Source organism: Pelobates fuscus, chromosome 3 (genome assembly GCF_036172605.1).
Source record: "Pelobates fuscus isolate aPelFus1 chromosome 3, aPelFus1.pri, whole genome shotgun sequence".
NCBI lineage: Eukaryota > Metazoa > Chordata > Amphibia > Anura > Pelobatidae > Pelobates > Pelobates fuscus.
In genome coordinates, this window is record NC_086319.1 from 383441004 (window position 1) to 383459422 (window position 18419).

General features: G+C 58.0%; 1 protein-coding gene across 4 annotated transcripts in view; it reads right to left on the minus strand.

Annotated features, from left to right (window-relative positions):
* The window catches only part of KHSRP (KH-type splicing regulatory protein), a 34323-nt gene extending 15904 nt beyond the window's left edge, over window positions 1-18419 (minus strand). For 2 of the 4 annotated variants that reach the window (XM_063449627.1, XM_063449626.1), the window contains exon 1: window positions 18254-18418. In XM_063449627.1, coding sequence (XP_063305697.1) covers window positions 18254-18328 — 75 coding nt within the window. In that variant the 5' untranslated portion in view covers window positions 18329-18418. Of the gene's footprint in view, window positions 1-18232 lie in introns of all 4 variants that reach the window. The other 2 variants (XM_063449624.1, XM_063449625.1) reach the window with 2 other exon arrangements.

Genomic DNA, 18419 nt, shown 5'->3' on the forward strand with positions numbered 1-18419 from the left:
CTAGTGGCTGTCTCACTGACAACCACTAGAGGCCGCTTACACAATTCTCAGTGTGAAAATCACACAGATGATGCTGGACGTCCATAGGAAAGCATGGAGTAAGGCTTTCCTATGGGCGGTTTGAATGAGCGCGCGTTGCTTTTGCCACGCATGCGCATCCGGTGCTGACGTCGGCAGGGAGAGGTGACCAGCACTGAGGGAGCCCGGTGCTGGATTAAGTTAAGTGGTTGAAGGGGTTTTAACCCCTTCAGCCCAGGAGGGAGGGGGGCGACCTAATAACCCTATAGTCCCAGGAAAACTGTTTGTTTTCCTGGCACTATAGTGCTCCTTTAAGTATATAACCAAAGACTTAAAGAAACACCATAGTGCTAGGAATACAAACATGTATTCCTAACTCTATAGTGCTCTAGTATCCATTCAGGTATCCCATAGAATTTTTTTAATCCCTTTTAAATTTAATTTCTTTTTTTCCCCCTTCTAACAGGATGGTCTACATGTGGCTAACCCACCTCCCTTGGCAGAGTTAATCAATCCTGATGATCTAAGCCTATCCAATAATTCTCCATAGGGAAGCACTGGGAGGCTAGTGCACATGGGCAGCAAATTACCACGATGCACCAATCAGCAAACCTCATTGAGTCAATGCATCTCTATGGGAAGCAGTGTCCATGCAGAGATGCTGAGCTTTGACAGTGCAGTATTTGCATGGCTGAACCCAGGAAACCCCACTTTTTTTGTAAGCATCGGTCGATAATTACTGCCAATACCAATATTAAATGAGTGAACCGGCCTGTCCATAAGGCTACACAAGCCTCCTTAGAGCGCACACCCGCCCAGGGGGTGCTAGATCGGAGTGACCGGAAGGAGGTGGGCGCACAGCGCTTCCACCTGCCAGGCACTTTGTATAGCGTGGCCAAGCAGAGCAGTGCGCACCACGGTACAGGAACTTATGTTTCCTGTATCCGGCCGAACTGAAAGGAAGTGCTCACAGAGAGCACTTCCTGTCAGTCCGGTCGGGTACAGGAGATTGAATTTATTGTACCGCGGTGCTCACTACGCCGCTCGGCCATGCTACCAGGAGACACACCAGGGACCAAGGAGGGTAGAGAAGAGAGGAGCACTATGGCACAGGAGGGGGTTGTTATGGAGCCCTATGGGAGGGGAGAAGGGGATGGGAGGGTGTGGTGGTGGTAAGGAACCCTATGGGACGACGGGGTGATGAACCCTATGGGACCGGGGGGGGGGGGGGTGATGAACCCTATGGGACCGGGGGGGGGGGGGGGTGATGAACCCTATGGGACCCGGGGGGGGGGTGATGAACCCTATGGGACCGGGGGGGGGGGGGGTGATGAACCCTATGGGACCGGGGGGGGGGGGGGTGATGAACCCTATGGGACCGGGGGGGGGGGGGGTGATGAACCCTATGGGACCGGGGGGGGGGGGGGGTGATGAACCCTATGGGACCCGGGGGGGGGGGTGATGAACCCTATGGGACCCGGGGGGGGGGGGTGATGAACCCTATGGGACCGGGGGGGGGGTGATGAACCCTATGGGACCCGGGGGGGGGGTGATGAACCCTATGGGACCCGGGGGGGGGGTGATGAACCCTATGGGACCCGGGGGGGGGGGGTGATGAACCCTATGGGACCCGGGGGGGGGGGGGTGATGAACCCTATGGGACCCGGGGGGGGGGGGGTGATGAACCCTATGGGACCCGGGGGGGGGGGGGGGGGTGATGAACCCTATGGGACCCGGGGGGGGGGGTGATGAACCCTATGGGACCCGGGGGGGGGGGGTGATGAACCCTATGGGACCCGGGGGGGGGGGGGGTGATGAACCCTATGGGACCCGGGGGGGGTGATGAACCCTATGGGACCCGGGGGGGGTGATGAACCCTATGGGACCCGGGGGGGGGGGGGGGTGATGAACCCTATGGGACCCGGGGGGGGGGGGGGTGATGAACCCTATGGGACCCGGGGGGGTGATGAACCCTATGGGACCCGGGGGGGGGTGATGAACCCTATGGGACCCGGGGGGGGGGGGGGTGATGAACCCTATGGGACCCGGGGGGGGGGGGGTGATGAACCCTATGGGACCCGGGGGGGGGGGGGTGATGAACCCTATGGGACCCGGGGGGGGGGGGTGATGAACCCTATGGGACCCGGGGGGGGGGGGGTGATGAACCCTATGGGACGCGGGGGGGAGGGGTGATGAACCCTATGGGACCGGGAGAGGGGTGATGAACCCTATGGGACCGGGGGAGGGGTGATGAACCCTATGGGACCGGGGGAGGGGTGATGAACCCTATGGGACCGGGGGAGGGGTGATGAACCCTATGGGACCGGGGGAGGGGTGATGAACCCTATGGGACCGGGGGAGGGGTGATGAACCCTATGGGACCGGGGGAGGGGTGATGAACCCTATGGGACCGGGGGAGGGGTGATGAACCCTATGGGACCGGGGGAGGGGTGATGAACCCTATGGGACAGGGGTGATGAACCCTATGGGACAGGGGGAGGGGGAGGGGTGATGAACCCTATGGGACAGGGGGAGGGGTGATGAACCCTATGGGACGGGGAGGGGTAGGGGTGATGAACCCTATAGGACAGGGGGAGGGGTGATGAACCCTATGGGGGGAGGGGGGGGCGATGAACCCTATGGGACAGGGGGAGGGGGCGATGAACCCTATGGGACAGGGGGAGGGGGCGATGAACCCTATGGGACAGGGGGAGGGGGCGATGAACCCTATGGGACAGGGGGCGATGAACCCTATGGGACAGGGGGCGATGAACCCTATGGGACAGGGGGCGATGAACCCTATGGGACAGGGGGCGATGAACCCTATGGGACAGGGGGCGATGAACCCTATGGGACAGGGGGCGATGAACCCTATGGGACAGGGGGCGATGAACCCTATGGGACAGGGGGCGATGAACCCTATGGGACAGGGGGCGATGAACCCTATGGGACAGGGGGAGGGGGCGATGAACCCTATGGGACAGGGGGAGGGGGCGATGAACCCTATGGGACAGGGGGAGGGGGCGATGAACCCTATGGGACAGGGGGAGGGGGCGATGAACCCTATGGGACAGGGGGCGATGAACCCTATGGGACAGGGGGCGATGAACCCTATGGGACAGGGGGCGATGAACCCTATGGGACAGGGGGCGATGAACCCTATGGGACAGGGGGCGATGAACCCTATGGGACAGGGGGCGATGAACCCTATGGGACAGGGGGCGATGAACCCTATGGGACAGGGGGCGATGAACCCTATGGGACAGGGGGCGATGAACCCTATGGGACAGGGGGCGATGAACCCTATGGGACAGGGGGCGATGAACCCTATGGGACAGGGGGCGATGAACCCTATGGGACAGGGGGCGATGAACCCTATGGGACAGGGGGCGATGAACCCTATGGGACAGGGGGCGATGAACCCTATGGGACAGGGGGCGATGAACCCTATGGGACAGGGGGCGATGAACCCTATGGGACAGGGGGCGATGAACCCTATGGGACAGAGGGAGGGGGTGATGAACCCTATGGGACCGGGGGAGGGGGGTGATGAACCCTATGGGACAGGGGGAGGGGGGTGATGAACCCTATGGGACCGGGGGAGGGGTGATGAACCCTATGGGACCGGGGGAGGGGTGATGAACCCTATGGGACCGGGGGAGGGGTGATGAACCCTATGGGACCGGGGGAGGGGTGATGAACCCTATGGGACCGGGGGAGGGGTGATGAACCCTATGGGACCGGGGGAGGGGTGATGAACCCTATGGGACCGGGGGAGGGGTGATGAACCCTATGGGACCGGGGGAGGGGTGATGAACCCTATGGGACCGGGGGAGGGGTGATGAACCCTATGGGACCGGGGGAGGGGTGATGAACCCTATGGGACAGGGGTGATGAACCCTATGGGACAGGGGTGATGAACCCTATGGGACAGGGGGAGGGGGAGGGGTGATGAACCCTATGGGACGGGGAGGGGTAGGGGTGATGAACCCTATGGGACGGGGAGGGGTAGGGGTGATGAACCCTATAGGACAGGGGGAGGGGGCGATGAACCCTATGGGACAGGGGGAGGGGGCGATGAACCCTATGGGACAGGGGGAGGGGGCGATGAACCCTATGGGACGGGGGGCGATGAACCCTATGGGACGGGGGGCGATGAACCCTATGGGACGGGGGGCGATGAACCCTATGGGACGGGGGGCGATGAACCCTATGGGACGGGGGGCGATGAACCCTATGGGACGGGGGGCGATGAACCCTATGGGACAGGGGGCGATGAACCCTATGGGACAGGGGGCGATGAACCCTATGGGACAGGGGGCGGGGGGCGATGAACCCTATGGGACAGGGGGCGGGGGGCGATGAACCCTATGGGAACGGGGGCGGGGGGCGATGAACCCTATGGGACAGGGGGCGGGGGGCGATGAACCCTATGGGACAGGGGGCGGGGGGCGATGAACCCTATGGGACAGGGGGCGGGGGGCGATGAACCCTATGGGACAGGGGGCGGGGGGCGATGAACCCTATGGGACAGGGGGCGGGGGGCGATGAACCCTATGGGACAGGGGGCGGGGGGCGATGAACCCTATGGGACAGGGGGCGGGGGGCGATGAACCCTATGGGACAGGGGGCGGGGGGCGATGAACCCTATGGGACAGGGGGCGGGGGGCGATGAACCCTATGGGACAGGGGGCGGGGGGCGATGAACCCTATGGGACAGGGGGCGGGGGGCGATGAACCCTATGGGACAGGGGGCGGGGGGCGATGAACCCTATGGGACAGGGGGCGGGGGGCGATGAACCCTATGGGACAGGGGGCGGGGGGCGATGAACCCTATGGGACAGGGGGCGGGGGGCGATGAACCCTATGGGACAGGGGGAGGGGGGCGATGAACCCTATGGGACAGGGGGAGGGGGGCGATGAACCCTATGGGACAGGGGGAGGGGGGCGATGAACCCTATGGGACAGGGGGAGGGGGGCGATGAACCCTATGGGACAGGGGGAGGGGGGCGATGAACCCTATGGGACAGGGGGAGGGGGGCGATGAACCCTATGGGACAGGGGGAGGGGGGCGATGAACCCTATGGGACAGGGGGAGGGGGGCGATGAACCCTATGGGACAGGGGGAGGGGGGCGATGAACCCTATGGGACAGGGGGAGGGGGGCGATGAACCCTATGGGACAGGGGGAGGGGGGCGATGAACCCTATGGGACAGGGGGAGGGGGGCGATGAACCCTATGGGACAGGGGGAGGGGGGCGATGAACCCTATGGGACAGGGGGAGGGGGGCGATGAACCCTATGGGACAGGGGGAGGGGGGCGATGAACCCTATGGGACAGGGGGAGGGGGGCGATGAACCCTATGGGACAGGGGGAGGGGGGCGATGAACCCTATGGGACAGGGGGAGGGGGGCGATGAACCCTATGGGACAGGGGGAGGGGGGCGATGAACCCTATGGGACAGGGGGAGGGGGGCGATGAACCCTATGGGACAGGGGGAGGGGGGCGATGAACCCTATGGGACAGGGGGAGGGGGGCGATGAACCCTATGGGACAGGGGGAGGGGGGCGATGAACCCTATGGGACAGGGGGAGGGGGGCGATGAACCCTATGGGACAGGGGGAGGGGGGCGATGAACCCTATGGGACCGGGGGAGGGGGGCGATGAACCCTATGGGACCGGGGGAGGGGGGCGATGAACCCTATGGGACCGGGGGAGGGGTGATGAACCCTATGGGACCGGGGGAGGGGTGATGAACCCTATGGGACCGGGGGAGGGGTGATGAACCCTATGGGACCGGGGGAGGGGTGATGAACCCTATGGGACCGGGGGAGGGGTGATGAACCCTATGGGACCGGGGGAGGGGTGATGAACCCTATGGGACCGGGGGAGGGGTGATGAACCCTATGGGACCGGGGGAGGGGTGATGAACCCTATGGGACCGGGGGAGGGGTGATGAACCCTATGGGACCGGGGGAGGGGTGATGAACCCTATGGGACAGGGGTGATGAACCCTATGGGACAGGGGTGATGAACCCTATGGGACGGGGAGGGGTAGGGGTGATGAACCCTATGGGACGGGGAGGGGTAGGGGTGATGAACCCTATGGGACAGGGGGAGGGGGCGATGAACCCTATGGGACAGGGGGAGGGGGCGATGAACCCTATGGGACAGGGGGAGGGGGCGATGAACCCTATGGGACAGGGGGAGGGGGCGATGAACCCTATGGGACAGGGGGAGGGGGCGATGAACCCTATGGGACAGGGGGAGGGGGCGATGAACCCTATGGGACGGGGGGCGATGAACCCTATGGGACGGGGGGCGATGAACCCTATGGGACGGGGGGCGATGAACCCTATGGGACGGGGGGCGATGAACCCTATGGGACGGGGGGCGATGAACCCTATGGGACGGGGGGCGATGAACCCTATGGGACGGGGGGCGATGAACCCTATGGGACGGGGGGCGATGAACCCTATGGGACAGGGGGCGATGAACCCTATGGGACAGGGGGCGATGAACCCTATGGGACAGGGGGCGATGAACCCTATGGGACAGGGGGCGGGGGGCGATGAACCCTATGGGACAGGGGGCGGGGGGGCGATGAACCCTATGGGAACGGGGGCGGGGGGCGATGAACCCTATGGGACAGGGGGCGGGGGGCGATGAACCCTATGGGACAGGGGGCGGGGGGCGATGAACCCTATGGGACAGGGGGCGGGGGGCGATGAACCCTATGGGACAGGGGGCGGGGGGCGATGAACCCTATGGGACAGGGGGCGGGGGGCGATGAACCCTATGGGACAGGGGGCGGGGGGCGATGAACCCTATGGGACAGGGGGCGGGGGGCGATGAACCCTATGGGACAGGGGGCGGGGGGCGATGAACCCTATGGGACAGGGGGCGGGGGGCGATGAACCCTATGGGACAGGGGGCGGGGGGCGATGAACCCTATGGGACAGGGGGCGGGGGGCGATGAACCCTATGGGACAGGGGGAGGGGGGCGATGAACCCTATGGGACAGGGGGAGGGGGGCGATGAACCCTATGGGACAGGGGGAGGGGGGCGATGAACCCTATGGGACAGGGGGAGGGGGGCGATGAACCCTATGGGACAGGGGGAGGGGGGCGATGAACCCTATGGGACAGGGGGAGGGGGGCGATGAACCCTATGGGACAGGGGGAGGGGGGCGATGAACCCTATGGGACAGGGGGAGGGGGGCGATGAACCCTATGGGACAGGGGGAGGGGGGCGATGAACCCTATGGGACAGGGGGAGGGGGGCGATGAACCCTATGGGACAGGGGGAGGGGGGCGATGAACCCTATGGGACAGGGGGAGGGGGGCGATGAACCCTATGGGACAGGGGGAGGGGGGCGATGAACCCTATGGGACAGGGGGAGGGGGGCGATGAACCCTATGGGACAGGGGGAGGGGGGCGATGAACCCTATGGGACAGGGGGAGGGGGGCGATGAACCCTATGGGACAGGGGGAGGGGGGCGATGAACCCTATGGGACAGGGGGAGGGGGGCGATGAACCCTATGGGACAGGGGGAGGGGGGCGATGAACCCTATGGGACAGGGGGAGGGGGGCGATGAACCCTATGGGACAGGGGGAGGGGGGCGATGAACCCTATGGGACAGGGGGAGGGGGGCGATGAACCCTATGGGACAGGGGGAGGGGGGCGATGAACCCTATGGGACAGGGGGAGGGGGGCGATGAACCCTATGGGACAGGGGGAGGGGGGCGATGAACCCTATGGGACAGGGGGAGGGGGGCGATGAACCCTATGGGACAGGGGGAGGGGGGCGATGAACCCTATGGGACAGGGGGAGGGGGGCGATGAACCCTATGGGACAGGGGGAGGGGGGCGATGAACCCTATGGGACAGGGGGAGGGGGGCGATGAACCCTATGGGACAGGGGGAGGGGGGCGATGAACCCTATGGGACAGGGGGAGGGGGGCGATGAACCCTATGGGACAGGGGGAGGGGGGCGATGAACCCTATGGGACAGGGGGAGGGGGGCGATGAACCCTATGGGACAGGGGGAGGGGGGCGATGAACCCTATGGGACAGGGGGAGGGGGGCGATGAACCCTATGGGACAGGGGGAGGGGGGCGATGAACCCTATGGGACAGGGGGAGGGGGGCGATGAACCCTATGGGACAGGGGGAGGGGGGCGATGAACCCTATGGGACAGGGGGAGGGGGGCGATGAACCCTATGGGACAGGGGGAGGGGGGCGATGAACCCTATGGGACAGGGGGAGGGGGGCGATGAACCCTATGGGACAGGGGGAGGGGGGCGATGAACCCTATGGGACAGGGGGAGGGGGGCGATGAACCCTATGGGACAGGGGGAGGGGGGCGATGAACCCTATGGGACAGGGGGAGGGGGGCGATGAACCCTATGGGACAGGGGGAGGGGGGCGATGAACCCTATGGGACAGGGGGAGGGGGGCGATGAACCCTATGGGACAGGGGGAGGGGGGCGATGAACCCTATGGGACAGGGGGAGGGGGGCGATGAACCCTATGGGACAGGGGGAGGGGGGCGATGAACCCTATGGGACAGGGGGAGGGGGGCGATGAACCCTATGGGACAGGGGGAGGGGGGCGATGAACCCTATGGGACAGGGGGAGGGGGGCGATGAACCCTATGGGACAGGGGGAGGGGGGCGATGAACCCTATGGGACAGGGGGAGGGGGGCGATGAACCCTATGGGACAGGGGGAGGGGGGCGATGAACCCTATGGGACAGGGGGAGGGGGGCGATGAACCCTATGGGACAGGGGGAGGGGGGCGATGAACCCTATGGGACAGGGGGAGGGGGGCGATGAACCCTATGGGACAGGGGGAGGGGGGCGATGAACCCTATGGGACAGGGGGAGGGGGGCGATGAACCCTATGGGACAGGGGGAGGGGGGCGATGAACCCTATGGGACAGGGGGAGGGGGGCGATGAACCCTATGGGACAGGGGGAGGGGGGCGATGAACCCTATGGGACAGGGGGAGGGGGGCGATGAACCCTATGGGACAGGGGGAGGGGGGCGATGAACCCTATGGGACAGGGGGAGGGGGGCGATGAACCCTATGGGACAGGGGGAGGGGGGCGATGAACCCTATGGGACAGGGGGAGGGGGGCGATGAACCCTATGGGACAGGGGGAGGGGGGCGATGAACCCTATGGGACAGGGGGAGGGGGGCGATGAACCCTATGGGACAGGGGGAGGGGGGCGATGAACCCTATGGGACAGGGGGAGGGGGGCGATGAACCCTATGGGACAGGGGGAGGGGGGCGATGAACCCTATGGGACAGGGGGAGGGGGGCGATGAACCCTATGGGACAGGGGGAGGGGGGCGATGAACCCTATGGGACAGGGGGAGGGGGGCGATGAACCCTATGGGACAGGGGGAGGGGGGCGATGAACCCTATGGGACAGGGGGAGGGGGGCGATGAACCCTATGGGACAGGGGGAGGGGGGCGATGAACCCTATGGGACAGGGGGAGGGGGGCGATGAACCCTATGGGACAGGGGGAGGGGGGCGATGAACCCTATGGGACAGGGGGAGGGGGGCGATGAACCCTATGGGACAGGGGGAGGGGGGCGATGAACCCTATGGGACAGGGGGAGGGGGGCGATGAACCCTATGGGACAGGGGGAGGGGGGCGATGAACCCTATGGGACAGGGGGAGGGGGGCGATGAACCCTATGGGACAGGGGGAGGGGGGCGATGAACCCTATGGGACAGGGGGAGGGGGGCGATGAACCCTATGGGACAGGGGGAGGGGGGCGATGAACCCTATGGGACAGGGGGAGGGGGGCGATGAACCCTATGGGACAGGGGGAGGGGGGCGATGAACCCTATGGGACAGGGGGAGGGGGGCGATGAACCCTATGGGACAGGGGGAGGGGGGCGATGAACCCTATGGGACAGGGGGAGGGGGGCGATGAACCCTATGGGACAGGGGGAGGGGGGCGATGAACCCTATGGGACAGGGGGAGGGGGGCGATGAACCCTATGGGACAGGGGGAGGGGGGCGATGAACCCTATGGGACAGGGGGAGGGGGGCGATGAACCCTATGGGACAGGGGGAGGGGGGCGATGAACCCTATGGGACAGGGGGAGGGGGGCGATGAACCCTATGGGACAGGGGGAGGGGGGCGATGAACCCTATGGGACAGGGGGAGGGGGGCGATGAACCCTATGGGACAGGGGGAGGGGGGCGATGAACCCTATGGGACAGGGGGAGGGGGGCGATGAACCCTATGGGACAGGGGGAGGGGGGCGATGAACCCTATGGGACAGGGGGAGGGGGGCGATGAACCCTATGGGACAGGGGGAGGGGGGCGATGAACCCTATGGGACAGGGGGAGGGGGGCGATGAACCCTATGGGACAGGGGGAGGGGGGCGATGAACCCTATGGGACAGGGGGAGGGGGGCGATGAACCCTATGGGACAGGGGGAGGGGGGCGATGAACCCTATGGGACAGGGGGAGGGGGGCGATGAACCCTATGGGACAGGGGGAGGGGGGCGATGAACCCTATGGGACAGGGGGAGGGGGGCGATGAACCCTATGGGACAGGGGGAGGGGGGCGATGAACCCTATGGGACAGGGGGAGGGGGGCGATGAACCCTATGGGACAGGGGGAGGGGGGCGATGAACCCTATGGGACAGGGGGAGGGGGGCGATGAACCCTATGGGACAGGGGGAGGGGGGCGATGAACCCTATGGGACAGGGGGAGGGGGGCGATGAACCCTATGGGACAGGGGGAGGGGGGCGATGAACCCTATGGGACAGGGGGAGGGGGGCGATGAACCCCATGGGACAGGGGGAGGGGGGCGATGAACCCTATGGGACAGGGGGAGGGGGGCGATGAACCCTATGGGACAGGGGGAGGGGGGCGATGAACCCTATGGGACAGGGGGAGGGGGGCGATGAACCCTATGGGACAGGGGGAGGGGGGCGATGAACCCTATGGGACAGGGGGAGGGGGGCGATGAACCCTATGGGACAGGGGGAGGGGGGCGATGAACCCTATGGGACAGGGGGAGGGGGGCGATGAACCCTATGGGACAGGGGGAGGGGGGCGATGAACCCTATGGGACAGGGGGAGGGGGGCGATGAACCCTATGGGACAGGGGGAGGGGGGCGATGAACCCTATGGGACAGGGGGAGGGGGGCGATGAACCCTATGGGACAGGGGGAGGGGGGCGATGAACCCTATGGGACAGGGGGAGGGGGGCGATGAACCCTATGGGACAGGGGGAGGGGGGCGATGAACCCTATGGGACAGGGGGAGGGGGGCGATGAACCCTATGGGACAGGGGGAGGGGGGCGATGAACCCTATGGGACAGGGGGAGGGGGGCGATGAACCCTATGGGACAGGGGGAGGGGGGCGATGAACCCTATGGGACAGGGGGAGGGGGGCGATGAACCCTATGGGACAGGGGGAGGGGGGCGATGAACCCTATGGGACAGGGGGAGGGGGGCGATGAACCCTATGGGACAGGGGGAGGGGGGCGATGAACCCTATGGGACAGGGGGAGGGGGGCGATGAACCCTATGGGACAGGGGGAGGGGGGCGATGAACCCTATGGGACAGGGGGAGGGGGGCGATGAACCCTATGGGACAGGGGGAGGGGGGCGATGAACCCTATGGGACAGGGGGAGGGGGGCGATGAACCCTATGGGACAGGGGGAGGGGGGCGATGAACCCTATGGGACAGGGGGAGGGGGGCGATGAACCCTATGGGACAGGGGGAGGGGGGCGATGAACCCTATGGGACAGGGGGAGGGGGGCGATGAACCCTATGGGACAGGGGGAGGGGGGTGATGAACCCTATGGGGAGAGAAGGAAAAAAAGGGACACTGGGGTAGGGGGGGACCACTAAAAGAAGGGAGAGGAAAAGAGGGCACTAAGACATTTAAGGTGTGGGGAAGATGGGAGTTCCTATCGCACATATTTACACACTGCATCCACTACCCAAACACACTGCATCCACTACACACACACACAAATATTCTTGAAAACATTAAAAAAAATCTGACTGCATGTATATTATGTGCATTTACCACTTAATTAAAAAATAATAAATACAGTAAATTCACAGAATATCGGTATCGGCTCTAAAAAAATATATCATTATCAGTCGATCCCTATGCAGTACATGCGCCAAGACGACAGACTAAAAAAAAATTGTACAATACAACTACATTAATGCACGTTACACTGTTTACAGACACCAAGAACAAACTGCAATGTAAAAGCACAAAGGTACATGGCATCTGGGTAATATAGTAGGAGTTCAGAGAGACGGTCCACATGCCAAGATGCAGGGATTGGTCATAAATTGACTGGGACCGTCAGTGGAAGCTTCGAAAAAGAAGGCATTATTCTACAGGTTGTGCAGCATTTCTGTGGCACATAACCAGGAAGTACTTCATAAGCAGCGATACACGTCTGCCACACATCTGAAATGCAATAAACGTTATGTGCATGACATACGGACCCTACACTATGAAGCTTTGCAGGGCTTAAAAGAGAAAGCGAGAGAGGGAAAAGCTCTGAATAACACCACAAAGCAAGTTATGTCTTAAAGCAGCATATACTACAACATATGCCCAACTTCTCAATTACAATTATAACCAGAGGTAAACAAGATCCAGGGACCAGGTCGCCATGACAACTAAAAAGACATTTCGCCCTGGCATGCAAAAGACAGCAATTGTGCAAGAAGTGCATATGAGTACTTTGTCATACCTTTGTGGTCGCTTTTTCTATAGAGCAGACAGCAAGAGGCCAACACGGATTGCGAGGGAGTGCTCTCAGCCTCATTACTGGACAGTGTCAGTCCCAGAATGAGAGGCTGAGGAGAAATACAATACATGGATGTGGGTTTATGTGCCCTTGTCTACATCCCAGGACAGGAGGAGATAGTGTTTTTATGAAGCCTTTATCACATTGTTAGAAAACTGATGACTTTAGAATAATCAAGTTAATATTGTGCTTATATTTGCAATTTTTTTTCATTAAATGAGCTTTCCAAGGAAAAACAATTACTGTATAGGTTATTGTAGTTACAATTCTTTGGGTACCACCCCACGATTTAGTCACAGAGGCTCTCCAACGGTGACCAAAGCCTGGGAAACTCCAGCACGTCTGAAACACTTTTCAGCATTACCCAAACATTGTAAAAATATAGGATCAGGGAATGTGTGTAATTTGTCCCCAATAATATTAGTATATCATGTTCATTCAGAGTTGGACAATTTGGAGGTCAATCATGCACATGATCAGAATGTCTACAGGCATCAAGAATACTCAGCACTATAACAGTGAGCTGCACTGGTTATGGTGCCTAAACTGGTATTTTGGTAGTATGGCAAAAGCACAAATCTAGAAAGTCTCCCATGACCAAGTCTTGCTAAATATAAGCTTTTTAAAACCCTTGCTATATATGCACACCAAGCACTTATGGAACCACTATATACAGCCAGACCATTTCATATCAATTAAGTTATCCGGGTGCAGTGGTCCCGTCTCGTTAACCATGCAATGTAACATACGCTTGTTTTATTTAAAAAAAATAAATAAACTGCAATGTTTACAAAAAAGCAAAGGATTGGAGGATATCACAGGTGATGTCAGCTCAGATTCTGACATCACAGGATGCAGATCTGGAGCAGTGGAGATCCAGAGGTGAGTAATTGCTTTAAAACTTGTATTGTTAGCTGCAATGAGGGTGGACAGAAGGAAACCTTTAGTTCCATAAGACATGCTTTTTTTTTTTCTTTTCTTTTTTTTTTTTTAAGTAAATGAAACAAACCCTAAACACGTAAATCTGTAACTTGTCCACAATCTGTTCAATATCTTGAAAGGTGGTTGGATCCCAATCTCTTATTTGATGTGCGCAAAAAAAAAAAAGCCACCCAATCCTGTTCTAATAAACACTTTAAAAAATGATAAAATAAATGTTTTACTTATCTATAGACTCAAGTGTTTGTGGGCAAAGTCTCCAATCTGCCAAAATAATAAACCAGTCATGCCACAAATGTCAACAGGTTACATTAAGCACTTTGTCTGGCAAAGAACACCTAGCCATTGTCCAAAGTACAAAATTGCTCCAGGTCAGTGGCTACTTGCAGAGCAATTTCATTCAATCTACCGACGGGTTTTACCTATACACACACACACGAGACTCCTAGGGAAAACAATGGAACAACTAAAGTGGACTGACCAATCAGCTTCCTAGGACATTCCTAAACAGATCTGCATAAAATAATTTCGAATGTGAGCAGCTGCCTTATGTTTACATGCAAAACATACATACAATTCACAAAAGAGAAAGGGCAATCCTATACAATTCCTTAAAGGGACACTAGTCATCAAAACAGCTACAGTTTAATGTATTTGTTCTGGTGAGTATAATCAGTCGATTCGGGCTTTTTGCATTAAGCCTAGTCTTTTCAGAGAAAAATTAGTGTTTACATTACAGACTGGTTAACTCCACTGGCTAGTGCTCAGATGGCTACTAGAGGTGCTTCCTGGGGCAGTGCTGCACATTGTGTGTCCCTGACATTCAGTGTCTCCACCCTCTGCATGGAGGGACTGAACTTTCCTCATAGAGATGCATTGATTCAACGCATCTATGAGGAGATTCTGATTGGCCAGGGCTGTGTTTGGCTTGTGCTGGCTCTGTTCCAGATCTGCCTCCTTTGCAATCTCAGCCAATCCAATGAGGAAAGCGTTGTGATTGGCTCAGTTTTTCGCTTCGGACGATGTTAGCCAAGCATGCAGATCAGGGGCAGAGCCAGCAGAAGCAGACTGGAATATGAAATGGTGTTTTTAACACTATAGGGTCAGAAGTACATGTTTCCTGACCCTATGGTGTTCCTTTAAGACTTGATATTGATTCCACAATAAAAATCTGCAAAGTATTTATTTTTATTTTTTGTTGTACAGTGTAGTTACAAAATATGGGATTGTAATTTGTTTACAAAAAAAAGTCCAAGATAATTCTTGTATCCAAATACACCCCTTCCTAACTAGGTTACACATACCTAATGAAACTGTCCACTACCTGACCAGTATGTTCATTCCATCTGCCTTAAAACCAGTGCAGGACCTCTACTTTCAGTGCTACAACCTAAAACCAAGCGGAAACACTGTTTTACAGAGCTTTATAATAGCGGATGAATAAAATAAAGTCCCTGAAAATATCAGCCCAGTGATCGTGTTATCTGTGTTTTAAAATGTTTACCACAGTGTTGAACATGCTCTCCAGAGCATATATGAAAGTGAAAAACAGCAGAGTACTCTTTGTTTCATAATTCGCCTGACCTAACAGAGAAATTACAACTTTCCCAAAACAAAGCTTCTGAATACTATAACCAGACACAAAATACACATGATCCTAAAAATATTTACCCCAATTGAGAACACTTCCAGGATGCTGCAACATGTAACCCATGAAAGCTTTGAACTACCAGAATACAGAACACACTCAACCTAGGTACTAAATTTTGCCCCAAAACAGATACAGGCACTTTATTCAATAAGATAAAACAAAATGCAGTATTCCTCCTGTGGCCCATATAACACAACCTAAAGCAGAAAGTTTGGCACCTTGGGTTTAATAACCTGTTCCCATACAATATGCGTGGTCCCCTGGGATTTAATAACCTGTTCCCATACAGTATGCGTGGTCCCCTGGGATTTAATAACCTGTTCCCATACAGTATGCGTGGTCCCATGGGGTTTAATAACCTGTTCCCATACAGTATGCGTGGCCCCTTGGGTTTAATAACCTGTACCCATACAGTATGCGTGGTCCCATGGGGTTTAATAACCTGTACCCATACAGTATGCGTGGTCCCTTGGGGTTTAATAACCTGTACCCATACAGTATGCGTGGCCCCTGGGGTTTAATAACCTGTTCCCATACAGTATGCGTGGCCCCTGGGTTTAATAACCTGTTCCCATACAGTATGCGTGGCCCCTGGGTTTAATAACCTGTTCCCATACAGTATGCGTGGCCCCTGGGTTTAATAACCTGTTCCCATACAGTATGCGTGGCCCCTTGGGTTTAATAACCTGTTCCCATACAGTATGCGTGGCCCCTTGGGTTTAATAACCTGTTCCCATACAGTATGCGTGGCCCCTTGGGGATTAATAACCTGTTCCCCATACAGTATGCGTGGCCCCTTGGGGATTAATAACCTGTTCCCATGCAGTATGCGTGGTCCCATGGGGTTTAAGAACCTGTTCCCATACAGTATGCGTGGTCCCATGGGGTTTAAGAACCTGTTCCCATACAGTATGCGTGGCCCCTTGCGATTTAAGAACCTGTTCCCATACAGTATGCGTGGTCCCCTGGGATTTAATAACCTGCTCCCATACAGTATGCGTGGTCCCTTTGGGGTTTAATAACCTGCTCCCATACAGTATGCGTGGTCCCTTTGGGGTTTAATAACCTGCTCCCATACAGTATGCGTGGTCCCTTTGGGGTTTAATAACCTGCTCCCATACAGTATGCGTGGTCCCTTTGGGGTTTAATAACCTGCTCCCATACAGTATGCGTGGTCCGTGGGGTTTAATAACCTGCTCCCATACAGTATGCGTGGCCCGTGGGGTTTAATAACCTGCTCCCATACAGTATGCGTGGCCCGTGGGGTTTAATAACCTGCTCCCATACAGTACGCGTGGCCCGTGGGGTTTAATAACCTGCTCCCATACAGTATGCGTGGCCCGTGGGGTTTAATAACCTGTACCCATACAGAAAGCGTGGCCACTGGGATTTAATAACCTGTTCTAATACAGTACGCATAGCCCCTGAAGTTTACTACCCTGTTATAACGCAGTAAGCATGGCCCCTTGGCTTTAGTAACCTGTTACAATACAGCAAGCATGGGCCTAGGTTATAATACAGGAAGTATGGCCCCTGTGATGTTATACCCGGTAATAATACTGTATGCATTTCCCCTCGGATTTAACAACCCGTTATAACACAGTAAGCATTGCTCTTGGGATTTAATACCCTTTAACAAGGAAGCATGGCCCCCGGATTTAATACCCTGTGATAACACGTATAGGCCTGATTAGAATACTCTTATGATATAAAACACACATGGCCCCTGATTATAATATAATACACATGGCCCCTGGTTAGAATACCATGTTTCAATATAGCACACACTGCTCCTGAGATTTAATACAATACAATGTTACAATACAGAAAGTATGGCCCCTGGGCTATAATAACAGCCTGTAGTAATAAACATGGCCCCTGGAATTTAATACCCTTTTAAAATACACATGGCCCCAGTTACAATACCGTGCTAGAACACATGTTGCAGGTTAAAATACCCTGTTATTACACACATGGCCCCCCGTTATAATATCCTGTTATTAGACACATGGCCCCCCGGTTATAATATCCTGTTATTAGACACATGCCCCCCCCCCCCTGGTTACAATACCCTGTTATTACACACATTGCGCCCCCCCCCCCTTATAATACTCTATTACACACATTGCGCCCCCTCCCACTTATAATACCCGGCCATTACACACATGGCCCCGGTTATAATATCCTGTTATAATACACACATGGGCCCAATACATGGCCCCCCCAGGGTTATTACACACGGCCATCCGGTTATAATACATGGCCCCTGGGATTTAATACACTATTACACACATGGACCCCCCCGGTTATAATATCCACATGGGCCCCGGTTATAATACATGCCCCCCCCCCCCGGTTACTACACACATGGGCCTCGGGGTATAATATCCAGTTATAATACACACATGCCCCCCCCCCCCCGGGTTATTACACACAAGGCCCCCCTGGGTTTTAATACCCTGTTATTACACACATGGCCCCGGTTATAATACATTGCCACCCGGGGTATAATGTCCAGTTATAATACACGCATGCCGCCCCCCCCCCCCCCCTGGTTATTACACGGAGATGCCGAGCGGCACACATGGCTGCGGTGTATTGTCCAGTGTTGTTGTGTCTCCTCACACGAGGTACCCCCTGCCCCGGTCACTCCGTGCCCCCCCCGGATACACCGTGTCCCCCATTCCCCCTCCCCCCGGGCTCCCTTCCTCCCTCCCCGGCCCGCTAGGCTGACCCCCGGGTGCCCCCTGCGTGTGAGAGGCTGCCGGCTTTCAGCGCTCACTGATTAGCTCGTCACCTTCTCTGGCTCCTCGCTCACCTGTCGAGCCCTCTGCACGGCATCGGCAAAAGCGTCCTTTCGGTTCCCGGTCTGGGCTCCGGGATAGTCGGACATGGCGGCGGCAGCTCCTCAACGGGCCGAAGGCGCGAACAAGGCCGCGGCGCGCAGTGCAGACTGGGAAGGAAGGAGGGGAGAGCGGCCTCTG